The sequence below is a fragment of the Oncorhynchus mykiss genome, chromosome 1 (genome assembly GCF_013265735.2).
Source record: "Oncorhynchus mykiss isolate Arlee chromosome 1, USDA_OmykA_1.1, whole genome shotgun sequence".
NCBI classification, from domain to species: Eukaryota; Metazoa; Chordata; class Actinopteri; order Salmoniformes; family Salmonidae; genus Oncorhynchus; species Oncorhynchus mykiss.
The window spans coordinates 81,836,001-81,862,864 of NC_048565.1; the positions used below are offsets into that span (position 1 = coordinate 81,836,001).

At 44.3% G+C, this 26,864-nt stretch overlaps 1 protein-coding gene across 1 annotated transcript; it reads left to right on the plus strand.

Annotated features, from left to right (window-relative positions):
- Window positions 1-16,647: 16,647 nt before the first annotated feature.
- Window positions 16,648-25,895, plus strand: fih1 (factor inhibiting hypoxia-inducible factor 1 alpha; the record flags this gene model as incomplete). The annotated part of the gene is given in 8 exon segments (NM_001281328.1): window positions 16,648-17,094; window positions 19,644-19,894; window positions 20,936-21,084; window positions 22,787-22,932; window positions 23,163-23,269; window positions 23,526-23,589; window positions 23,878-23,988; window positions 25,064-25,895. Coding segments are annotated over 8 exon segments (1,074 nt in total). The 3' UTR covers window positions 25,121-25,895.
- Between the last annotated feature and the right edge of the window lie 969 nt (window positions 25,896-26,864).

Sequence of the window (26,864 nt, forward strand, 5' to 3'; positions counted from 1 at the left end):
ACTTAATCCCCTCTCCTCTTCCACTGGCTCAATGGACGCCGCCTTCAAAAGGGCTTTGGGAAAAGGTTTTGCACGGATTCACACTGTTCCCTCAATACAAGTTAGTTCAAGTATTGTGCCCACAACAAGTGGGTTTGATAAACAAATGCTTGCTAGGGTGGATACCCACCCACCACCCCACCTGTGGTAGCCTAAAGAGGGTGCCAGGGCTGGGGGAAGACAGCCTGACAGGGCCCTCCAGACGAGATGGGACCTGAAAGAGGAGATTAGTAGCCCCTATTGAGAGTAGGGGCAGTTAATTTTTGTACCCTCGTCTTTCTGTCCAATAAAGTGTCAAGGAAACACCTTGTTGACATATTTTTTTTACGAAATAATGATCAGAAACTCAGAGACAGAACACACCCCTCATTAAATGAGCCCTGTTGGCTGGATGGAGCTAGGGGGTGGCATGCCCAGCAGAGCAATTCTCTGTAATCACTAATCTGTGCGCATATAACAAGAATATTTGTGCAAGTCTCCCATTGACATCAATACATGAAGGTAGTATTGGTCCTCGAAAGAGTCACCATAAATGTTATGCTGAGGTCCATTACAAGATCTGGATTGTGTTCATTAGGGCACTCAACAGAACATTTTGTAAATAGGTTGTGTTTGTTAGGGTATGCAGTGGACAACGTTTCAAACGTTTAGCATCCGAAAATGAAACTGAACCATTCTTATTGGAAAAGTCCATGTAGTCCCTCCCTGTTTCAGTCCGTTTTCTTCCGTTTGGTGCCTAATGAACCCGACCCTGCTGACAGAGACACTGCCTGTAGGAGTGGAACTGTGGGAAGAATGAAAACCCCACACAGCAGCTGACCCAACCGAACACTTTGAGTTGGTTAACACCCAGACCGTCAGACACTCCTATGACACCATCTACCCCGGTCAGTCAGAAGCAATTGCTCTCGGGGGGGGAGAGATGAAAGAGAAGTGATTTAAAACAGTGGACTAATCCCGTTCTGTTGGGGCAACCAAGGCGAATCTGTTAGAAGATAATACCATGCTTAATAATTGAACCTGGGGAGCCTTTCGTTTAGATCTCCTGATCTTCAGTTTCACACACACACACACACACACACAGACACATGGACTCACACAGCTGAGCCAGGAGATGTAAGTTTAGTCGATCATACAGTTATTAAGACTCTGGCTACTTCTGGTCTAGGAGCATCTCAGGGTCCTAAATCCTAAAGCTGTACATAGCACTGCTGTCACACCCTGACCATAGAGAGCTGTTTATTCTCTATGTTGGTTGGGGCGTGATAGTGACTAGGGTAGGGTGTTTAATGATTTACGTTGGCTTGGTATGGTTCCCAATCAGAGACAGCTGTTTATCGTTGTCTCTGATTGGGGATGATATTTAGGCAGCCATTTCCTCATTGTGCTTTGTGGGATCTTGACTATGGATAGTTGCCTGTTAGCACTATTATTTAGCTTCACGTTTCATTTGGTATTTTGTTGTTTTTGTTCGGTGTTCATTTAATAAAGGAAAATGTACGCTTACCACGCTGCACCTTGGTCCACTCATTATGACGAACGTGACAGAAGATCCCACCACAAACGGACCAAGTAGCGTGGCCAGGAGGAGCAGACATCATGGACATGGGAGGATATTTTGAACGGTAAAGGATCCTGGACATGGGAAGAAATCATGGCCGGAAAGGATTGCCTTCCATGGGAGCAGACGGAAGCAGCAAGGGAGCATCAACAACGACTCCGGGGTTCGCAACCACGGCGCAAGCACGAAAGGGGGGAGGCACATGGGGTGATTGGCGGAGCCAGGTTTCAGACCAGAGCCAACTCCCCCCACTCGCTTTAAGGAGCGTGTGACCGTTCAGGCACCATGTTATGCGGTGATACGCACTGTGTCTCTAGTGTCCATTCACAGCTCGGTGCCAGCTCCCCCCACTTTTATTATTATTATTATTATTTTTTTTGAATTTTACCCCTTTTTCTCCAGAAGAGGACTGGCCACCCCACATAGCCTGGTTCCTCTCTAGGTATCTTCCTAGGTTTTGGCCTTTCTAGGGAGTTTTTCCTAGCCGCTGTGCTTCTACACCTGCATTGCTTGCTGTTTGGGGTTTTAGGCTGGGTTTCTGTACAGCACTTTGAGATATCAGCTGATGTACGAAGGGCTATATAAATACATTTGATTTGATTTGATGTTCATTATTATTAAACTCACCATCTGCACCTGCTTCCTGACTTCCTGCGTCTACGTTACAATCACATTGATGTCTGGAAGAAATACTGTATGAAGAAATTAAGGAACTTTACGTCAAGCAACGTACAGGTAACTGCCAAAAATAATGGAAACGCTTGAGTAAATGAGGGATACAAAGTTTATTGAAAGCAGGTGCTTCCACACTGGTGTGGTTCCTGAGTTAATTAAGCAATTAACATCCCATCATGCTTAGGGCCATGTATAAAAATGCTGGGCAGGCCATTATTTTGGCTACCATGGCAATGCTACCATCCACAGGGAACGAGTGGTCCCTGAATGGTTTGATGAGCATGAAAATGATATAAACCATACTAGATGCCATGACCGTCTCAGTCACCAGATCTCAACGCAATTAAACACTTATTGGAGATTCTGGAGCTGTGCCTGAGACAGTGTTCACCACCATCAACAAAACACAGAATTATGGAATTTTTATGGAAGAATGGTGTCGCATCCCTCCAATAGAGTTCCAGACACTTGTAGAATATATGCCAAGGTCCATTGAAGCTATTTTGTAGCGGCTTGTGGTGTCCCAATGCCCTATTAAGACACTTCATGTTGGTTTTCCTCTATTTTGGCAGTTACTTGTACATGGAAATGCTCTGGGAAATGTTATAGTTGTGTGTGGTGTAACTTCAGTTGGGCTATCATACGGCCACGGTTCTCTCTCTCTCTCTCTCAATTCAATTCAATTCAATTCAATTCAAGGGCTTTATTGGCATGGGAAACATGTGTTAACATTGCCAAAGCAAGTGAGGTAGACAACATACAAAGTGAATATATAAAGTGAAAAACAACAAAAATTAACAGTAATGTCATGTACTGTCATGTTGTGTCTTGTCTCTGTCCTTTCCCTTCACCCTGTCTCCCTCTGCTGGTCGTTATTAGGTTACCTTTTCTCCCCCGCTTTCCCCCAGCTGTTCCTTGTCTCCTCCTAACTACCCATTCACCCCGTTTCCCACCTGTTCCCTTTTTCCCTCTGATTAGGTCCCTATATCTCTCTCTGTTTTTGTTCCTGTCCTTGTCGGATTCTTGTTTGTTGTGTTTCATGCCTGAGCCAGACTATCGTCATGTTTGCTGTAACCTTGTCCTGTCCTGTCGGAATCTGCCGGTCTATCTGAGCCTACCACAGTTTGGTTATTAAAGAAGCTCTGTTTAAGTTAGTTCGCTTTTGGGTCCTCATTCACTCACCGTAACAGAAGAATCCGACCAAGAATGGACCCAGCGACTTCGGATCCTCTCCACTCAGCCGTCGGGATCCAGGGAGCGATGCTAGGCAGACACGAGCAGGAAGTGTCTGCTGCTCGACATGCCGTTGAGACCCTGGCCACCCAAGTCTCCAACCTCACAGAACAGGTTCACCATCTCCGCCTCGATCCACCGGCCACTTCCAGGGCTTTCGAATCTCCGGAGCCCAGAATCAATAACCCGCCGTGTTACTCTGGGGAGCCCACTGAATGCCGCTCGTTCCTCACCCAGTGTGATATTGTGTTTTCTCTCCAGCCCAACACTTACTCCAGGAGCACTGCTCGTGTCGCCTACGTCATATCTCTCCTTATTGGACGGGCTCGTGAGTGGGGCACGGCAATCTGGGAGGCAAGGGCTGAGTGTACTAACCAGTATCAGGACTTTAAGGAGGAGATGATACGGGTTTTTGATCGATCTGTTTTTGGGGAGGAGGCTTCCAGGGTCCTGTCTTCCCTATGTCAAGGCAATCGATCCATAACAGACTACTCTATTGAGTTTCGCACTCTTGCTGTCTCCAGTGGCTGGAACGAGCCGGCCTTGCTCGCTCGTCTTCTGGAGGGTCTCCGCGCAGAGGTAAAGGATGAGATTCTCTCCCGGGAGGTTCCTTCCAGCGTGGATTCCTTGATTGAACTCGCTATTCGCATTGAGCGACGGGTTGATCTTCGTCACCGAGCTCGTGGAAAGGAGCTCGCGCTCTCCGTCGCCCCCCTCTCCGCATCACTACCATCTTCCTCTGCCGGCTCGGGTGCTGAGCCCATGCAGCTGGGAGGTATCCGCATCTCGACTAAGGAGAGGGAACGGAGAATCACCAACCGCCTCTGTCTCTATTGCGGTTCCGCTGGTCATTTTGTCACTTCATGTCCAGTAAAAGGCCAGAGCTCGTCAGTAAGCGGAGGGCTACTGGTGAGCGCTACTACTCCTGTCTCTCCTTCAAGATCCTGCACTACCTTGTCGGTCCATCTACGCTGGACCGGTTCGTCAGCTTCCTGCAGTGCCTTAATAGACTCTGGGGCGGAGGGCTGTTTTATGGACGAGACCTGGGCTCGGGAACATGACATTCCTCTCAGACAGTTAAAGGAGCCCACGGCCTTGTTCGCCCTGGATGGTAGTCCTCTCCCCAGGATTCAGCGTGAGACGCTACCTTTAACCCTCACTGTTTCTGGTAATCATAGTGAAACCATTTCTTTTTTAATTTTTCGTTCACCTTTTACACCTGTTGTTTTGGGCCATCCCTGGCTAGTTTGTCATAATCCTTCCATTAATTGGTCTAGTAATTCTATCCTCTCCTGGAACGTCTCTTGTCATGTGAAATGTTTAATGTCTGCTATCCCTCCTGTTTCCTCTGTCTCTTCTTCACAGGAGGAGCCTGGTGATTTGACAGGGGTGCCGGAGGAATATCACGATCTGCGCACGGTGTTCAGTCGGTCCAGGGCCACCTCTCTTCCTCCACACCGGTCGTATGATTGTAGTATTGATCTCCTTCCGGGAACCACCCCCCCCCGGGGTAGACTATACTCTCTGTCGGCTCCCGAACGTAAGGCTCTCGAAGATTATTTGTCTGTAGCTCTTGACGCCGGTACCATAGTCCCCTCCTCCTCTCCCGCCGGAGCGGGGGTTTTTTTTGTCAAGAAGAAGGACGGGTCTCTGCGCCCCTGCATAGATTATCGAGGGCTGAATGACATAACAGTGAAGAATCGTTATCCGCTTCCTCTTATGTCTTCAGCCTTCGAGATCCTGCAGGGAGCCAGGTTTTTCACTAAGTTGGACCTTCGTAACGCTTACCATCTCGTGCGCATCAGGGAGGGGGACGAGTGGAAGACGGCGTTTAACACTCCGTTAGGGCACTTTGAATACCGGGTTCTTCCTTTCGGCCTCGCTAACGCTCCAGCTGTCTTTCAGGCATTAGTCAATGATGTCCTGAGAGACATGCTGAACATCTTTGTTTTCGTTTACCTTGACGATATCCTGATTTTTTCACCGTCACTCCAGATTCATGTTCAGCACGTTCGACGTGTCCTCCAGCGCCTTTTAGAGAATTGTCTTTTTGTGAAGGCTGAGAAGTGCACTTTTCATGCCTCCTCCGTCACATTTCTCGGTTCTGTTATTTCCGCTGAAGGCATTAAGATGGATCCCGCTAAGGTCCAAGCTGTCATTGATTGGCCCGTCCCTAAGTCACGCGTCGAGCTGCAGCGCTTTCTCGGCTTCGCGAACTTCTATCGTCGTTTCATCCGTAATTTCGGTCAGGTGGCAGCTCCTCTCACAGCCCTTACTTCTGTCAAGACGTGCTTTAAGTGGTCCGTTTCCGCCCAGGGAGCTTTTGATCTCCTCAAGAATCGTTTTACATCCGCTCCTATCCTTGTTACACCTGACGTCTCTAGACAGTTCGTTGTCGAGGTTGACGCGTCAGAGGTGGGCGTGGGAGCCATTCTTTCTCAGCGCTCCCTCTCTGACGACAAGGTCCACCCATGCGCGTATTTTTCTCATCGCCTGTCGCCGTCGGAACGTAACTATGATGTGGGTAACCGCGAACTGCTCGCCATCCGGTTAGCCCTAGGCGAATGGCGACAGTGGTTGGAGGGGGCGACCGTTCCTTTTGTCGTTTGGACTGACCATAGGAACCTTGAGTACATCCGTTCTGCCAAACGACTTAATGCGCGTCAGGCGCGTTGGGCGCTGTTTTTCGCTCGTTTCGAGTTCGTGATTTCTTATCGTCCGGGCTCTAAGAACACCAAGCCTGATGCTTTGTCTCGTCTCTTCAGTTCTTCAGTAGCCTCCACTGACCCCGAGGGGATTCTCCCTGAGGGGCGTGTTGTCGGGTTGACTGTCTGGGGAATTGAGAGGCAGGTAAAACAAGCGCTCACTCACACTCCGTCGCCGCGCGCTTGTCCTAGGAACCTTCTTTTCGTTCCCGTTCCTACTCGTCTGGCCGTTCTTCAGTGGGCTCACTCTGCCAAGTTAGCCGGCCACCCTGGCGTTCGGGGTACGCTTGCTTCCATTCGCCAGCGTTTTTGGTGGCCCACCCGGGAGCATGACACGCGTCGTTTCGTGGCTGCTTGTTCGGTCTGCGCGCAGACTAAGTCCGGTAACTCTCCTCCTGCCGGCCGTCTCAGGCCGCTTCCTATTCCCTCTCGACCGTGGTCTCACATCGCCTTAGATTTTGTCACCGGACTGCCTTCGTCAGCGGGGAAGACTGTTATTCTTACGGTTGTCGATAGGTTCTCTAAGGCGGCTCATTTCATTCCCCTTGCTAAGCTTCCTTCTGCTAAAGAGACGGCACAAATCATCATCGAGAATGTTTTCAGAATTCATGGCCTTCCGTCGGACGTCGTTTCGGACAGAGGTCCGCAATTCACGTCTCAATTTTGGAGGGAGTTTTGCCGTTTGATTGGGGCTTCCGTCAGTCTCTCTTCCGGCTTTCACCCCCAGTCTAACGGTCAAGCAGAACGGGCCAATCAGACTATTGGTCGCATCTTACGCAGTCTTTCTTTTCGTAACCCTGCGTCTTGGTCAGAACAGCTCCCCTGTGCAGAATACGCCCACAACTCGCTTCCTTCGTCTGCGACCGGGCTATCTCCTTTTCAGAGTAGCCTCGGGTACCAGCCTCCGCTGTTCTCATCTCAGTTCGCCGAGTCCAGCGTCCCCTCCGCTCAGGCTTTTGTCCAACGTTGCGAGCGCACCTGGAAGAGGGTCAGGTCTGCACTTTGCCGTTATAGGACGCAGACTGTGAGGGCTGCTAATAAGCGTAGAACTAAGAGTCCTAGATATTGTCGCGGTCAGAGAGTTTGGCTCTCCACTCAGAACCTTCCCCTTAAGACGGCTTCTCGCAAGTTGACCCCGCGGTTCATTGGTCCGTTCCGTATTTCTCGGGTCATTAATCCTGTCGCAGTTCGACTTCTTCTTCCGCGATACCTTCGTCGCGTCCACCCGGTCTTCCATGTCTCCTGCATCAAGCCCGTCCTTCGCGCCCCCGCTCGTCTTCCCCCCCCCACCCCCATCCTTGTCGAGGGCGCACCCATCTACAGGGTCCGTAGAATTTTGGACATGCGTCCTCGGGGCCGTGGTCACCAGTACCTCGTAGATTGGGAGGGGTACGGTCCTGAGGAGAGGAGTTGGGTTCCCTCTCGGGATGTGCTGGACCGTGCGCTGATCGAGGATTTCCTCCGTTGCCGCCAGGTTTCCTCCTCGAGTGCGCCAGGAGGCGCTCGGTGAGTGGGGGGGTACTGTCATGTACTGTCATGTTGTGTCTTGTCTCTGTCCTTTCCCTTCACCCTGTCTCCCTCTGCTGGTCGTTATTAGGTTACCTTTTCTCCCCCGCTTTCCCCCAGCTGTTCCTTGTCTCCTCCTAACTACCCATTCACCCCGTTTCCCACCTGTTCCCTTTTTCCCTCTGATTAGGTCCCTATATCTCTCTCTGTTTTTGTTCCTGTCCTTGTCGGATTCTTGTTTGTTGTGTTTCATGCCTGAGCCAGACTATCGTCATGTTTGCTGTAACCTTGTCCTGTCCTGTCGGAATCTGCCGGTCTATCTGAGCCTACCACAGTTTGGTTATTAAAGAAGCTCTGTTTAAGTTAGTTCGCTTTTGGGTCCTCATTCACTCACCGTAACAAGTAAACATTACACATACAGAGGTTTCAAAACAGTAAAGACATTACAAATGTCATATTATATATATATATATATACAGTGTTTTAACAATGTACAAATGGTTAAAGGACACAAGATAAAATAAATAAGCATAAATATGGGTTGTATTTACAATGGTGTGTGTTCTTCACTGGTTGCCCTTTTCTCGTGGCAACAGGTCACAAATCTTGCTGCTGTGATGGCACACTGTGGAATTTCACCCAGTAAATATGGGAGTTTTTCAAATTTGGATTTGTTTTCCAATTCTTTGTGGATCTGTGTAATCTGAGGGAAATATGTCTCTCTAATATGGTCATACATTGGGCAGGAGGTTAGGAAGTGCAGCTCAGTTTCCACCTCATTTTGTTGGCAGTGAGCACATAGCCTGTCTTCTCTTGAGAGCCATGTCTGCCTACGGCGGCCTTTCTCAATAGCAAGGCTATGCTCACTGAGTCTGTACATAGTCAAAGCTTTCCTTAATTTTGGGTCAGTCACAGTGGTCAGGTATTCTGCCGCTGTGTACTCTCTGTTTAGGGCCAAATAGCATTCTAGTTTGCTCTGTTTTTTTGTTAATTCTTTCCAATGTGTCAAGTAATTATCTTTTTGTTTTCTCATGATTTGGTTGGGTCTAATTGTGCTGTTGTCCTGGGGCTCTGTAGGGTGTGTTTGTGTTTGTGAACAGAGCCCCAGGACCAGCTTGCTTAGGGGACTCTTCTCCAGGTTCATCTCTCTGTAGGTGATGGCTTTGTTATGGAAGGTTTGTGAATCACTTCCTTTTAGGTGGTTGTAGAATTTAACGGCTCTTTTCTGGATTTTGATAATTAGTGGGTATCGGCCTAATTCTGCTCTGCATGCATTATTTGGTGTTCTACGTTGTACACGGAGGATATTTTTGCAGAATTCTGCGTGCAGAGTCTCAATTTGGTGTTTGTCCCATTTTGTGAAGTCTTGGTTGGTGAGCAGACCCCAGACCTCACAACCATAAAGGGCAATGGGCTCTATGACTGATTCAAGTATTTTTAGCCAAATCCTAATTGGTATGTTGAAATTTATGTTTCTTTTGATGGCATAGAATGCCCTTCTTGCCTTGTCTCTCAGATCGTTCACAGCTTTGTGGAAGTTACCTGTGGCGCTGATGTTTAGGCCAAGGTATGTATAGTTTTTTGTGTGCTCTAGGGCAACTGTGTCTAGATGGAATTTGTATTTGTGGTCCTGGTGACTGGACCTTTTTTGGAACACCATTATTTTGGTCTTACTGAGATTTACTGTCAGGGCCCAGGTCTGACAGAATCTGTGCATAAGATCTAGGTGCTGCGGTAGGCCCTCCTTGGTTGGTGACAGAAGCACCAGATCATCGGCAAACAGCAGACATTTGACTTCGGATTCTAGCAGGGGGAGGCCAGGTGCTGCCGACTTTTCTAGTGCCCGCGCCAATTCGTTGATATATATGTTGAAGAGGGTGGGGCTTAAGCTGCATCCCTGTCTAACCCCACGACCCTGTGTGAAGAAATGTGTGTTTTTTGCCAATTTTAACCGCACACTTGTTGTTTGTGTACATGGATTTTATAATGTCGTATGTTTTACCCCCAACACCACTTTCCATCAGTTTGTGTAGCAGACCCTCATGCCAGATTGAGTCGAAGGCTTTTTTGAAATCAACAAAGCATGAGAAGACTTTGCCTTTGTTTTGGTTTGTTTGGTTGTCAATTAGGGTGTGCAGGGTGAATACATGGTCTGTTGTACGGTAATTTGGTAAAAAGCCAATTTGACATTTGCTCAGTACATTGTTTTCATTGAGGAAATGTACGAGTCTGCTGTTAATAATAATGCAGAGGATTTTCCCAAGGTTACTGTTGACACATATTCCACGGTAGTTATTGGGGTCAAATTTGTCTCCACTTTTGTGGATTGGGGTGATCAGTCCTTGGTTCCAAATATTGGGGAAGATGCCAGAGCTAAGAATGATGTTAAAGAGTTTTAGTATAGCCAATTGGAATTTGTTGTCTGTATATTTGATCATTTCATTGAGGATACCATCAACACCACAGGCCTTTTTGGGTTGGAGGGTTTTTATTTTGTCCTGTAACTCATTCAATGTAATTGGAGAATCCAGTGGGTTCTGGTAGTCTTTAATAGATGATTCTAAGATCTGTATTTGATCATGTATATGTTTTTGCTCTTTATTCTTTGTTATAGAGCCAAAAAGATTGGAGAAGTGGTTTACCCATACATCTCCATTTTGGATAGATAATTCTTCTTGTTGTTGTTTGTTTAGTGTTTTCCAATTTTCCCAGAAGTGGTTAGAGTCTATGGATTCTTCAATTGCATTGAGCTGATTTCTGACATGCTGTTCCTTCTTTTTCCGTAGTGTATTTCTGTATTGTTTTAGTGATTCACCATAGTGAAGGCGTAGACTCAGGTTTTCCGGGTCTCTATGTTTTTGGTTGGACAGGTTTCTCAATTTCTTTCTTAGATTTTTGCATTCTTCATCAAACCATTTGTCATTATTGTTAATTTTCTTCGGTTTTCTATTTGAGATTTTTAGATTTGATAGGGAAGCTGAGAGGTCAAATATACTGTTAAGATTTTCTACTGCCAAGTTTACACCTTCATTATTACAGCGGAACGTTTTACCCAGGAAATTGTCTAAAAGGGATTGAATTTGTTGTTGCCTAATTGTTTTTTGGTAGGTTTCCAAACTGCATTCCTTCCATCTATAGCATTTCTTAATGTTACTCAGTTCCTCAGTTCTCTCTCTCTCTCTCTCTCTCTCTGTCTCTCTCTCTCTCTCTCTCTCTCTCTCTCTCTCTCTCTCTCTCTCTCTCTCTCTCTGTCTCTGTCTCTCTCTCTCTGTCTCTCTGTCTCTCTCTGTCTCTCTCTGTCTCTCTCTCTGTCTCTCTCTCTGTCTCTCTCTCTCTCTGTCTCTCTCTCTCTCTCTCTGTCTCTCTGTCTCTCTGTCTCTCTCTCTCTCTCTCTCTCTCTCTCACTCATTGCTCATTGCTCTGTCAACTTTCCTTTTAAAATAAACCCTTTATACACTGCATACTGCCTATCTCTTACAGCCATTGTTTCAATCTCAATCGGAAAAAGAATAACACAGATAACAGGAGAAAAATGACAATTTCGCTCAAGTGATGGACAATTACATTTAATGCCTCCTGGAATCTCTAACTAATAGGATTGTAGGCTTAGTGGATCTGGACACACAACACCCAGAGGGGCCAGGGTCATTATGGATGAGAGAGAGAGAGCAAAGCCAAATAAAAGAGAAGAGAGGACAGGAGACAAGAGACAGAGACCCTCGCAGGATTCCATGAGAAGAATGGTTTAATAACTACTATTGCTATTATATTGTTCTGTTTCTGATCTGCTATTGTTGAGTTGAAGGTACAACAGTAAACCTACCTTGCAGTAAAAAGCGTGGTGTGGGGTATCAGCAGGATAGAGATGTGCACCCCTGTCTCAGCACAGCAGGGTGGCTAGTCAATCCCTATACTGTGAGATCTGTGGAGAGAAATGGAAGAGAATGGGAAGAGAATGGGAAGCGAAGAGGCATGGATCAGATCCGCTCACTGCTCAGAGCAGGAAACATCGAGCATGGGAACACACCAGGAGGCCATCATCAGTCCCGGGGTTGAATGGTGTTAATAGACAGACAATGAAGGAGAAGGAGAACAGAGAGGACAAGCATACCAATAACATGATGCTGCCACCACAATTTTACAGCCTTGCATTCACTCCACATTACTGGCCTGCATGACAAGCAAAAAGAAGGAAGCCTATTTTTTTTTATAAATTTAAAATAATAAATTACTTTTGCAAGAAAGTAATAATTAAGTAATATTGCAAGACAACATGTCAAATACATTTTTGCCTTAAAATAAAAACATCAGGTTTGGGTCACATCCAGTGAAACCCTCTGTATTTTCAAGTATTGTGGTGGCAGCATCATGTTATGGGTATGCTTGTCACTGTCAGGGACTGGGGAATTTGTCAGGAGCAAAATAAATACTAAAGGAGCAAAGCTCAGGTAAAAAGTAAGAGGGAAACCTGCCTCAGTCTAACCCTGGGATAGAGTTTTATTTTCAATGGGACAATTACACACATTTGAATGCCAAAGGCACACCAGAATGGTATTCTAAGAGGCGTTGAGGATTTCTGAGGGGTCCAGCTTCAGTCCTGACTTAAATTTGCTTGAAAACAGAGACATGGTTTGCATAGTCGATTACGGCAGCCCCCTGCACCTCTCTGATTCAGAGGGGTTGGGTTAAATGCGAAAGACACATTTCAGTTGAATGCATTCAGTTGAACAACTGACTAGGTATCCCTCTTTCCTTTCCTTTCATAATGCTGCCCATCAATGATTCCCAACCAAATGTACTGATCTTGAACAATTTTGTCAAAAACAATGGATATAATGCTGTCCTAAGAGTTGTGTGGAGTTGGAAGAATCTTATTCAAAATGATTTGCAGCTGCAATTGCTGTAATTGCTGCCCAAAGTTACTTCCACCAAGTCTGGGGTGTGAAGATATACACAATCAAGACATCTTTGTTTTTCCATTTTTTATGAATTTGAATTTAAAATAATGTCTAGACGTTTTTATTTCACTTTGAAAATATGGAGCAGTTCACTTTGAAAGTGTAATTTACTCCCTATTAAGAATAAATCTAGGCATTGTAAAAAGACTCCAACATCTGAATCAAGGACTGTTCCCCATGCTCCTGTTTGGCAGGCGGTACCAGTGCATCAAGGCTCGGACAAACAGACTCCTAAACAGCTTCTATCCCCTGGACATAAGACTATGAAATGGCTAACAACTACTGCTCTCCCTCTCCCACAGACTATCCACACTGACTCTTTGCCCATCCACAGGTCTCTACCCAGTCAGACACAACCTAAGGTTCTGCTACAATTATTATTGATTAGATGTATTACACCATTACGCTGCTGTCCATTGATTTTTGATTTCCATTACCATTAGTATTTATATATTTAACCTGTACTGGTCACAATTACTCCTGTTATTACCATAAGTATTTACAGTACTGTATATATTCCTGCTACCAGTCACTTTTCAGTCCTGTTTACATGTATATCTTATTACCAGACACGTTTTATGTATAAACCCACCTCAAACCACGCCAGTACCCCTGCACATTGAATTAGTTACTGTATATCTTATTACCAGACACATTTTATGTATAAACCCACCTCAAACCACGCCAGTACCCCTGCACATTGAATTAGTTACCGGCACTGACCTGTAAATACAATACTTGCATTCTTGTTTCTTTAACTCTCATTGTAGTTCTTGTGTGGTTTTTATTCAGCCTTTTATTTGTTATTCTATTTTCTATTATTATCAAAATAGTTATTATCACTGCCATGTTGGAAAGAGCTCTCAAGGTAAGAATTTCACTGTAATGTTTTACACCTGTTGTATCCTGTGCATGTGGCGAATAAACTTTGAAACTTGAAACTGTAACTTTTACAGTATAAAATATCACGTGGTATTTATGGCAAAATAATGATTAAAGGCCCCCTCCTCAAAGGTGGTTGGTACAAAAGGTACAGAAACTGGCCAAAGTTACACAGACAAAGTAAAGAAGCATAGCCTTGATCAGCTGGTCAGACGACTGAGCAAAGTCAATGGTGTGCAATACAAATAGAATGCTATCTTCAAAGTGTGACCATAGAGTTTACCCAGGGGTCAATGAAGTAAGAGGGTACTGTAACCAATGTTTAAATATTGACAGACCATTTCAAAAGTATTTGTCTATCCCCTCCACCTAACACACATGCGGACAAATGCATGGACAGACTCACGTAGACACGCACTCCTGTACAGACGTCACGCATGCACGTGCGTACACACATATACAGTATACACACACACACACAGGGTTGGGTAGTAACTTATTACATGTAACAGGTATTAATAATGAAAATCATATTACAAAAATAAAGTAACTGTAATCATCCCAGATTCCTTTTGAAAAAATGTGTAATCAGATTACAGTGACATTAATATAGTGCATTCCAGATTTTGTTACATTACAGCCTTATTCTAAAATGGATTAAGTTGTTTTAATTCTCATCAATCTACACACCATATCCCATAATGACAAAGCAAAAACAGGTTTTTAGACATTTTCGCAAATGTATTAAAAATAAAAAACTGAAATATGACGTTTACATAAGTATTCAGAAACTTTACTCAGTACTTTGTTGACGCACCTTTGGCAGTGACTACAGCCTTGAGTCTTCTTGGGTATGACGCTACAAGCTTGGCACACCTGTATTTGGGGAGTTTCTTCCATTATTCTCTGCAGATCTTCTCAAGCTCTGTCAGGTTGGATGGGGAGTGTTGCTGCACAGCTATTTTAAAGTCTCTCCAGAGATGTTCGATCAGATTCAAGTCTGGGCTCTGGCTGGGCAACTCAAGGACATTCAGAGACTTGTCCCGAAGACACTCCTGTGTTGTCCTGGCTGTGTGGTTAGAGTTGTTGTCGTGTTGGAAGGTGAATCTTCGCCCCAGTCTGAGGTCCTGAGTGCTCTGGAGCAGGTTTTCATCAAGGATCTCCCTATACGTTGCTTCATTCATCTTTCTCTTGATCCTGACGAGTCTCTTCACTGCAGCTGAAGAACATCCCCACAGCATGATACTGCCACCACCATGCTTCACCGTAGGGATGTTGCCAGGTTTCCTCCAGACGTGAGACTTGGCATTCAGGCCAAAAAGTTCCATCTTGGTTTCATCAGACCAGATAATCTTGTTTCTCATGGTCTGAGAGTCCTTTAGGTGCCTTTTGGTAAACTCCAAGCGGGCTGTCATGTGCCTTTTACTGAGGAGTGGCTTCTGTCTGGCCACTGATTGGTGGAGTGCTGCAGAAATGGTTGTCCTCCTGGAAGGTTCTCCCATCTCCCCAGAGGAACTCTAGAGCTCTGTCAGAGTGACCATCGGGGTCTTGGTCACCTCCCTGACTAAGGCCCTTCTCCCCTGATTGTTCAGTTTGGCCGGGTGGCCAGCTCTAGGAAGAGTCTTGGTGGTTCCAAACTTCTTCCATTTAAGAATGATGGAGGCCACTGTGTTCTTGGGGACCTTCAATGCTGCAGAAATGTTTTGGTACCCTTCCCCAGATCTGTGCCTCGACACAATCCTGTCTCGGAGCTCTGCAGACAATTCCTTCGACCTCATGGCTTGGTTTTTTTCTCTGACATGCACTGTCAAGTATGGGACCTTAAATAGTTATATAGACAGGTGTGTGCCTTTCCAAATCATGTCCAATAAATTGAATTTACCACAGGTGGACTCCAATTAAGTTCTATAAACATCTCAAGGTTGATCAATGGAAGCAGGATGCACCTGAGCTCAATTTAGAGTCTCATAGCAAAGGGTCTGAATACTTATGTAAATAATGTATTTCTGTTTTTCATTTTAAATACATTTGCAAAAAATTCTAAAAACATGTTTTTTATTTGTCATTATGTGCTATTGTGTAGATTGATGAGGATAATTTGTATTTTAATCCATTTTAGAATAAGGCTGTAACGTAACAAAATGTGAAAAAAGTCAAGGGGTCTGAATACTTTCCGAATGCACTGTAAAGTTACCGTCAACAACTGACTACATATTTGATTACTCAATCTAATCAGGATGTGTGCTAGAAGTGTTTGCCTAAAACATAATAAAATAGTTGTGCTGTGCTGAGTAAGCCAGACATCTTGGAAGTCACCTTTCAGTGGAAATTCTGTTCTAATCTATTTGAAATCTGATGCCAAATTTGCTTTCGACAGAACCATTTTGTAACCAAAACTTAGACCCGCATTTACTGAGACCTCAATCATCCCACATTTCATCAGGTTCTTTGTGTCGAAAGGACATGTTTCATTATATAGCATCACCCTGTTCACTTCCAAAGCACTGAGATACAGTATAATTTGATTTCTCTTTAGAGAGGGAACTGATTGGTGTGCAGCATAAACTGAGGAGGCAGAGATGCTGACAAACCAATGAAGTAATCCAAAAGTAATCCTTAAATTACAAGTAATCCAATGAATTATGTTAGTAATGACTTTTATTGTCACGTAATCTGTAATTAGTAACTGATTACATTTTTTATGTAATCCATCCAACCCTGCACACACACACACACATACAGAGAGATGAGCAAAGATACATCAAATGTATGTTATTTGCACCAAATTTCAACTCACAATCCTATATTCTATGGGTGTCTCTCATTTCAAGATTTCAAGTGAGTGTAATTCGGAATTGTTTGTATACACTGTGATGTCAGAAACCTGAGCAAAATCTATTTTTCTGACAGTTTTCGTTCTAATCAAATAGCAGTACTCTGACGCCATCTGATGGATGTCTGTGAAGTTGCTCTATAGCAGTTAGTCATTCAGTACACTAGATGTCGCTGTATTCTCATTCTGGGTACTACACCTCGCTTGGTATTTTCCTTCCAAATACATTTTCGTCGTTAGTTTTTTTGCCTGTCACTGCCGTTCTTATTATACCTCAGTGGTCAATGGTTATTTACACATTTGGCTGGTGCTAGCAAACACTGAGCTTTGGAAGCTTGTCGGCTCGGTGTTTAATGTATTGCATTGGGAAAGAAACAGACCATTTATGCATGGCAATGTTGTGAGCAAACACGTAGCATAAGTCCTAAAGAAGAGGTGTCAGTTTCTCGAGTCAAGAGAACATCTTTTGACAGCGAGCGAGGGGCAATCTTGGCTTGGGTTCGGTACACGGGCATGGCAGCGGCAACAGTGGTCGAGAATGATCCGACGGCGAACGAAGGCGGTGCCGCATCATTCTCGGAGCCGGAGGTCCACAGCCCTATCTGGAACGACTCTCAACTTCGAAAGTATCCTTTCCAGACCAGACCGATACCCAGACTCTCTCACACGGATCCTAGAGCTGAGATGCTCATAAACAACGAGGTAAAGTGACAGTTGACATGACAATTAATTTGCTGTCATGTTTTTGTTCAAGTTTGACAGATAGCTCAAATTAAGTAACCCAATTGTATTTGTCAAATGCGCATAATACAACGGGTGAATACTTTACCGTGTAATGCTTGCTTGCTAGCCCTTCCCAACGATGCAGTTAAAAAACAATACGAACAATTAAAAATAGTAACACGAGGAATAAAATATACAAGAATAGAGCTATACTATACAGTACCAGTACCAGATCAATGTGCAGGTAAGAGGGTAAGAGGGATATGGTGAGGTGAGAAACAAAAATAACTAGCTAACGATGGCTATATGGCTAGCTGCTACTTTGTCAAATAACGTTAATCAACAAGTATTTTGTCCTGCACACACCACCTGCTTGTATCCTGTATGTTGTTAGTAAGATAGCCAATGTTCTCTCAACTGAATCAGCTGCTGGCAAGCCAGCGAACACGATTTTGACAGTGGTTCTATTTTTTTCAATTTCACCTGTTTTATCCAGGCTTGTTCTGCATGAATCAAATCTCATGCAAGAGAGACCCTACTTGGTCTGGTTGATAGTGGACAAGTCCAGTGTTCTTCCAACCTGGTCCTGGGGTCCTTCGTAGGGTGTGCAGTTCCAATGTAGCATGGCAGGGCTTGATTATTAGGTGAAACATGTGTTTTTGACACTGGATTGGAACACAAGCTTGGCTGTAGCCTAGGTTACAACCCCTTGGTCCCCAAAACCAAGGCCAAAGAACACTGGATTTGACAAGTCTGCATAGCATGGCACTTTGCAGTGCAGATAATCCGTTTGCTGGTAACACACATCTGGCCTACCATAGACTATCTTATTTTCTTATAGGTAGCAGATTTTTTTCTTCTCCTTTCTGATACTATTCGTAAACCAGGTAATCTGGACCCCTTGTTAGCAATGGTCCTCTCAGTATACACGTGCCACCTCCTTTGCTTTATGTTCAATAAGAAAACATGTCATGCCTCCTCTTGAATGCTTCTCTCCAAAAGTCAGTCTGCATTTACTACATCTGATATGACGTTGACTGGTTGATCTCTAACTTGGCCTACATCAGAGGAATGCAACAGTCACACCCTGTTATAACACTGAAATGCACGTATCACTAAATAAATCAATATTTCTCATATGACTGTCTTTCGCATCCATTGATGTGCCTTTCTTTGAAATATGATTATACAATGCCAGAGATTAGGCTACAGCCTGGAAGATCAATGCTGGCTGTTAATATGTGGCATGCTTGCATCAGTACTATGGATGCATATGGGATATCTAGGCTATTAGTGTAACTCTGAGACTGTTGAGGTAAGTGAACTGTAGTGAATATCAGTTCTATGTTCCATACATGTGTGCTGAGGGATCCAAATGCAAAGTAACATTTTTCTGCATGCAAATCACAGGTTATATTCCTTGGTCTTTATTCAGCTATGTTTATAGGAGCAGTTGACTGCATGATTCAAATATTGATTTTGTTGGGGGGGGGCAGTTGGAGGCCACGGAAGGAGAGTTATATGGCATGGGGGGGGCATAGAATGGTTGTGGTTCCACAATTATGATCTGTGGTGAACTCCCAGTGAACTTAGGTGGGAGAGGGAGAGAGATGAGGATGGAGGAGAGGAGGGATCGAGTTTTGACCAGACACATCAATGTTGACTAGGTGAATGAGCTGTATAATTCAGATTTACCGCGCGATAAACAGTAGAGTACCCGCGCGGTAAACAGTAGAGTACCGAATAGAGTAGACCAACAATTTGCTGTTGACATGAAATTAGTTGAATAGCGTCTTATTGACCCAAGTTAAAAGTCAAACAACATAGTCTGTTGAAATGGAGCTTCCGTATCCTATTCATAATTCACTCAGTATATTATACCTCTTGCTTCCGCCCTGCTTGCGGTCTTTGCTGTACGAGCTTCGCTAATGAAATACAGTGCAGCCGCACAGCGCGCATGTGCTACACAGCCTACGTTCCAGTAGTCACGTAGCACTTGCCACTTGTGTCCAATGGGACCATCAATCGCTCTGCTTGCCAGCGAACCGCAGTGTTGTTGATACACATGGCAAATGCAGGCTCTTCCTATTCGCCTGAGACAGGTGTGCCTTTCTTTGCTACGTGCCTAAAGATAATATGTGTAATGTATTAAAAGCTATTACATATTGATGAATTCCCCATGCATTTAATTTGTTCTGACTATAGCCTAACTATTCAATGCCTCAAAGGAAAACTGATTAGATAGTATATTGATATTTTATGGTCTGGTATACCACGGCTGTCAGCCAATCAGCATTCAGGGCTCGAACCACCCAGTTAATGCTATTTAATGCATATAACGTTAGGCCTATCACTATTAGGAAAACATGTTAACAAATTATGTTTAAAAAAGTTGAATACTTTTTGTATAATTTAATGAAAATTGTTGCTTGCTTCAGTCCTATATTATAAGGAATAAAAAATATCAGAGTATATGCCGTCTTTTTCTAATCTAACAAATCTTCCTTTTTTGGGGGGGGGGGTTCCAGCAACCAGTGGTTTTAACAGACACCAATCTAGTGTATCCGGCTCTCCAGTGGGACATCCCGTACCTGCAGGAGAACATTGGAAACGGGGACTTTTCTGTGTACATCGCGGAAAACCACAAATTCCTCTACTATGACGAGAAGAAAATGGCCAACTTTGAGAACTTTGTACCCAAGTCTCGACGGATAGACATGAAATTCTCGGATTTTGTGGAGAAAATGCGTAAAACGCAGGAAGAGGGAGGAGATGAGAGGTAATGTTTTTGTGTAAATGGCTATATTAAACCATCACCCGAGGGAGGGTGATCTGCTGACCTGCTGCAGGAGAGTTAGGTCCTTAGGGACATTTTATCAGTGCTTAATATGAGTGAAGGTAATATATAACTTCTCTTATTTGAGTCACAAAACATGTATAATACGGACAGAATCAGATTAAATGCTATCCAGTCTAGGTGTTTGCGTTGCAGGAGTGCCGGGCATTGCTCTTTAGACCAAAGTAAAATGTTGAGTGAGTCAAATTAAATCTAATGCAGGAACTGAAATAGCTAGCTGTCGAGAATGACTAAGCATTTATAAGGCATCTTGGGAACATTTTGTACCACTCTCACCTGACTGAGTTGCTTGGCCTGGGAGAGAGAGACACACGCACACACATATCACTTACTACACTGAGCCCCTTCCTTAGAACTAATGCTTGCTGCTTGTGTCCATGTACTGTAGATTTGATCAGTTAAATTACGTTTTCTGTCACATAGTGGTGGTTTTGTGCAACGTTTGTTGCATGGCATTACTGTTTTCTAATTGAAATAATTCTTTGTGGTTTGGCAAGGAATGCTTTCTACTGAGCCGAGTTGAACATTTTATAATGGCAAGACAAGCTTTCATTTCCGGATGCATGTACACTTGCTGAGTACACTTGACTCCTGATAAGTGCAAACTCTGGAATTGCATTGCAACTGTCCCTATTCAATAGCATTTCTCTTCATTCCTCTGTATATCTGTGTTAACCACTGGGCTTAAAGCAGCATATTCACTACAGTTCCAACCCTTTTGCTTTTATCAGTAGTTGACTCTACAGGTACAGCATTACCCCTTCTTTGGACTGTGTTTATGACAGAGTGTCATGCAGGACAGTCTTATCCTTTGTGTCTATATCCACATTCTGCTCCAACTAGCTCCAGGATCACTGTACTGCAGATCCCTCTGTGGCTGTGCTCCTTCCAAAATATGTGCAAAGCAGCATATCAATTTCTGTCTCATCAGATGGTCTAATTCTATTCTGTTCATCCTCCCAGGGTGTACCTGCAGCAGACACTGAATGACACAGTGGGCAGGAAGATTGTGGTGGACTTCCTGGGTTTCAACTGGAACTGGATCACCAAGCAGCAGAGCAAGAGAAACTGGGGCCAGCTCACCTCCAACCTGCTGCTCATAGGCATGGAGGGTAAGAGACCTAGCCCTGGCCTATAGGCATGGAGGGTAAGAGACCTAGCCCTGGCATGGAGGGTAAGAGACCTAGCCCTGGCATGGAGGGTAAGAGACCTAGCCCTGGCCTATAGGCATGGAGGGTGAGACCTAGCCCTGGCATATAGGCATGGAGGGTGTGAGACCTAGCCCTGGCCTATAGGCATGGAGGGTAAGAGACCTAGCCCTGGCCTATAGGCATGGAGGGTGAGAGACCTAGCCATGTCCTATAGGCATGGAGGGTAAGAGACCTGGCCTATATGCATAGAGGGTAAGAGACCTAGCCCTGGCCTATAGGCATGGAGGGTGAGAGACCTAGCCCTGGCCTATAGGCATGGAGGGTGAGAGACCTAGCCCTGGCCTATAGGGTGAGAGACCTAGCCCTGGCCTATAGGCATGGAGGGTGAGAGACCACCCTATAGAGACCACCCTATAGACCTAGCCCTGGCCTATAGGCATGGAGGGTGAGAGACCTAGCCCTGGCCTATAGGCATGGAGGGTGAGAGCCCTGGCCTATAGGCATGGAGGGTGAGAGACCTAGCCCTGGCCTATAGGCATGTAGGGTGAGAGACCTAGCCCTGGCCTATAGGCATGGAGGGTGAGAGACCTAGCCCTGGCCTATAGGCATGGAGGGTGAGAGACCTAGCCCTGGCCTATAGGCATGGAGGGTGAGAGACCTAGCCCTGGCCTATAGGCATGGAGGGTGAGAGACCTAGCCCTGGCCTATAAATCAAATCAAATCAAATTTTATTTGTCACATACACATGGTTAGCAGATGTTAATGCGAGTGTAGCGAAATGCTTGTGCTTCTAGTTCCGACAATGCAGTAATAACAAGTAATCTAACTAACAATTCCAAAACTACTGTCTTGTACACAGTGTAAGGGGATAAAGAATATGTACATAAGGATATATGAATGAGTGATGGTACAGAGCAGCATAGGCAAGATACAGTAGATGGTATCGAGTACAGTATATACATATGAGATGAGTATGTAAACAAAGTGGCATAGTTAAAGTGGCTAGTGATACATGTATTACATAAGGATACAGTCGATGATATAGAGTACAGTATATATGTATGCATATGAGATGAATAATGTAGGGTAAGTAACATTATATAAGGTAGCATTGTTTAAAGTGGCTAGTGATATAGGCATGGAGGGTGAGAGACCTAGCCTTGGCCTATAGGCATGGAGGGTAAGGAACTAAGGGGTTTATAGGAATGAAGGTTAAGCAGGGTTTTCCCCAGGATGTTTTAACAAGGTTGGTTCTGCTGGGGATGGGAGGCCTGGAAGGGGTCGGTGCCCCCCTTCTAGGTCCATAAATTACAACAAATAGTTTATTTTTTAAAGGTACAAAATCAGCGCCGCTTTTAAATTCTTTGGGGAGAACCCTGGTAAGGAAGGGACCCTGTGGCTTTTAGGCATGGGGACCATGACTAGCAGGTGATTTCCCTAGTCCTATTAGACAAGGAAATTATATACAGTATATCTACAATGTGGGTGCCATATATCGCTGATGGAAATAGTGAACTACCCTGTCTCAATGTGCAATCAAAGGCCTTGTGGTAAGGGCATTAAGAAAGAAATCTACTCACCTTAATTTCAGCTGAAATTAGCTTAAGGGCATTGCTCCTCCAGAGACAGACAGGTAATCCTGTGATCTGCTCAATGTTTGTAGGCAACGTGACGCCAGCCCATTACGATGAGCAGCAGAACTTCTTTGCACAAATCAAAGGTTACAAGAGGTGCATCCTGTTCCCTCCCGACCAGTTTGAGTGTCTCTACCCCTTCCCTGTTCACCACCCCTGTGACAGACAGAGCCAGGTAAAACCTACTTTCTGATGTCATTTATTTGACCATTTTAAAACAAATCAACCAGACGTGGATGCAATGCAATCATAGAGGCTAACACATCAAGGAAAACCTATTTCCATTGTGGTCCCTTTTAGAAACCGGTGTTTGATTTGATATGCAGTGGATTTTCTGTTTCTCAACTGTTTCTGTTTGTTTTTAATTAATCTTACGAACAGCAAGTTTGCTTTTGCCATTTGTAGGTTGACTTTGAGAACCCTGACTATGAGAGGTTTCCCAACTTCAAGAATGTGTCGGGCTATGAGACTGTGGTGGGCCCTGGAGATGTTCTCTACATCCCCATGTACTGGTAGGAGCTGGGCACTGTTCTACCTAGTATTATGTGTGTGGTGGGATCCTATGTACAGTACAGTGTGTATTGGTAAGAGTCGTTCTGTACCGAGTCTGAAAATAGACTGATTTTGATGCTGTTTTCTGACTGAGGATTCTGTCGCTGAAATGTCAACACTGTGGCATTGTGGAACCAGACTGGTCAGTTTGACCTATTGGTGACATTGTACATGATCTGATAAGTCTGCTCTGTTTTCGTTTCATGGCTAATTCAGGTGGCACCACATTGAGTCCCTGTTGAGTGGTGGAGTGACCATCACTGTCAACTTCTGGTACAAGGTACTGTATGTGCTCACTGATATATGCCAAAATATATCACCATATCAGTATCATCTTTACTACATTCATGTCAACTAATGTTGTGGCACCCTAAAGAAGGTACCATTATGGTCAAAATATTGGTGAAATGAATTGAATATCTTTGCATTGAAAGATACATTTCTCACTGTGCTCTCTTTATCATTTTTAATTAGCTTGGATCACCTTGATACATCCCTTACTCATAGAAGTAGTATTAGAGGACATGTTATATTTCTGTCCTCACTAAATGATCTGTTATTCCCCCAGGGTGCGCCCACGCCCAAGAGGATCGAGTACCCACTGAGAGCTCATCAGAAGGTGGCCATCATGAGAAACATAGAGAAGATGCTGGGGGAGGCACTGGGAGACCCACACGAGGTACTGAAACTGGACAGATGAGGAATATTCTGATGGGATTTATTTATGGGAGATCTAGTCTGGTATGTTAAAGCAATTGTACACGAGAGGCCGTGGGTTGGGACTTTTTTAGCACTGCTGTGCTGCGGTCGTAGGTACGAGGCGAAGCCCACCCATCACAATGATTGTTTTGACCAACCCATTGTAGAAAGCCTGGTATTTTTGTATGCACTGGCTACTTTAGGCATACCTGTCATGACAGACAAAATGTCATATCTGTCATGACAGACAAAATGGTCATATCTTGTCATGACAGACATAGTGTCATATCTGGGCATGACAGACAGTGTCATATCTGGGCATGACAGACAGTGTCATATCTGGGCATGACAGACAGTGTCATATCTGGGCATGACAGACATAGTGTCATATCTGGGCATGACAGACATAGTGTCATATCTGGGCATGACAGACATAGTGTCATATCTGGGCATGACAGACATAGTGTCATATCTGGGCATGACAGCCATAGTGTCATATCTGGGCATGACAGACACAGTCAGAGTTGGCTAAACTCAAGAACAAACATATATCTGTACCAGGCTGCCAAAGATCCCATAGACTCACTAGTTCCAGAACTAGAACATGACTAAATCACATAATTTCTAGAACATCAAATGACATTTCACAGCTCTGAGTCCCAATGAGATTCCATTGAGAGGAAAATTCTGGCTGGTTCCATAACTAGAACATGACATCAGATGATTGACATTTCATTTGGCGGCTCCTTATTTAGTTGGTCCTGTAGGAATAGTGCAGAAAGCTTGCCATGCCCGGAATCCTTACGGCTCCGGAACGCTGACCCTGATAGCAACCCAATTACTGTGAATATTTATGGTCTACCTGATTTAGCACAGAGTGAATGGAAGAAGGGGGATGTGTGGTACAGCACAAAGACTAGACGACAGGACACTCAGTGAAACAAAGCTATAGCAATAGTATCTCACCTAGTAGTAGGCCCTAATAGGGTTTTCAACAATGGACTTTTTTTAGTGCGATTGCATTTTAATGCATCAATGTGCTTTCTGTTCTGTAGGTTGGCCCTTTATTGAACATGATGATTAAAGGCCGCTATGACCAGGGATTCAGCTAGAGCTACTGCCTCAGAACTGTCTGTGTGTGTATTTGTGTGAGTGAGTGTGCCCAGGCCTGATTGTGTGTTTGTAGGTGAGCATGTGTGTGCAGACACGTGTTTGTGCATTCGGACTGTTAAGCTAGCAGTGACTTGGCCAATCAGCCATTTTGACTGTTTTGATTGTCTGGGAGCCATAATCATCACAACTTCAGCTACCAGTGGGAAGACAATAGTGGACATCGGACCAGCCATGGAGACCCACATGCAGTGTGCTGTCAGAGAGGGATGAACTGTGTAAACTACACAATGTAGAGTTGTGGTATTTTAGAGGGAGTGGAGTGATAGGCAACCGCTGTAGATGTCAAAGAATAAACCCCCAAACACCCTCAAAGTGAAAGTTGCCCATAATTAATCATTGATGCAGGGTCAGATATTGGACATTTTATCATCACACCCAATAGGATTGGGAAAATCTGATCCTAGATCTGTAGTTGGGGGCAATTTCTACCTTGAACACTAAACAGGTGTGTGTGTTGGGTGGTTGTTAGTCATAACCAACAAGATACTCCCTTCGTCTATTTAACCGTTCCCCTGTCATTACAGTTTGTAACCATAGCAACACACCTGCAGCTTGAATATTAAATAGGGAATAGCTGTGTAGTAACTAAAGTAGGCCTACTTATTTTGTGACAAACTTCTCAATGAATTTGCGACACATGCACCCCGAAAGAGATGAGTCATATTCTTGTTCTGTTGACTAGGTCAGTAAGCTGATTTTTGTTTCTGTATAATTGCTGAACGTTTCTGTGTTATAGCCAACATACTTTTTCTTTGATAATGTGTTTTTGTGTACATTCAGGCATAACTGATTTTCTGTTGGTGTAAATCTGTTATGATACATGGTACAATTAAGTTAATGAGGATGGGCTTAAGAGTATTTCAACTAATTTCAATTGCAGCTGGACAGTAAAATAAGAATATATTACACCCAACATGCTTCCAGTGGAATGATTGAAGACATCTCACCAGTTTTCCTACTCAAATGCATCCTAAAACAAGTTTCCCAAACTCAGTCCTGGGGCCCCCCTGGGTACAGGTTTTGGTTTTTGCCCTAGCTCTACACAGCTGATTCAAATAATCAAAGCTCGATGAAGAGTTGGTTATTTGAATCAGCTGTGTTGTGCTAGGACAAAAAACTAAACGTTCACCCAGGACCGAGTTTGGGAAACGCTGTCCTAAAAAACAGTGATGTTTTGCTCCGGTAACAGTCACACAATACGCTAACCCTATATTCATTTAAATTCAATATCATTTCAAATATATTGTAGTTATTGCAACAGTATTTCTTAGTACTTGTATCAAGAATGTACCTAGTGGATGGTTTTCATGCGTGTGTGCCTCTCTAATCTTACACTTCCCCTACTGTTGCTGTTTTTTCTCAATTCTTTTCGGAAGGATGTCAAAGTGTGTGTAGAGTTCAGTTGAATTCCGGTTGTTATTGTGCCATTGTCAAGTGTTTCTAGTGAAGACTTCACTTCAACAGGTGCAGTTTAGAGCACAGGACTTATTTAAAGCACATATTGGCCGTCCTAGTGCTGTGTGCCAAACCAGGTGTGTCCTTACAGGGTTGTGGCTATTTCAATTTGGTCAATTCAGGAAGACAACTGTAATTTCAATTTTCCTCTGATTTTCTGTGAGGAAAATGTGGAGTTGGAATTTTAGTTTACTTTCTTAATGTAAACGATGTTCAGAAAGTTGTATG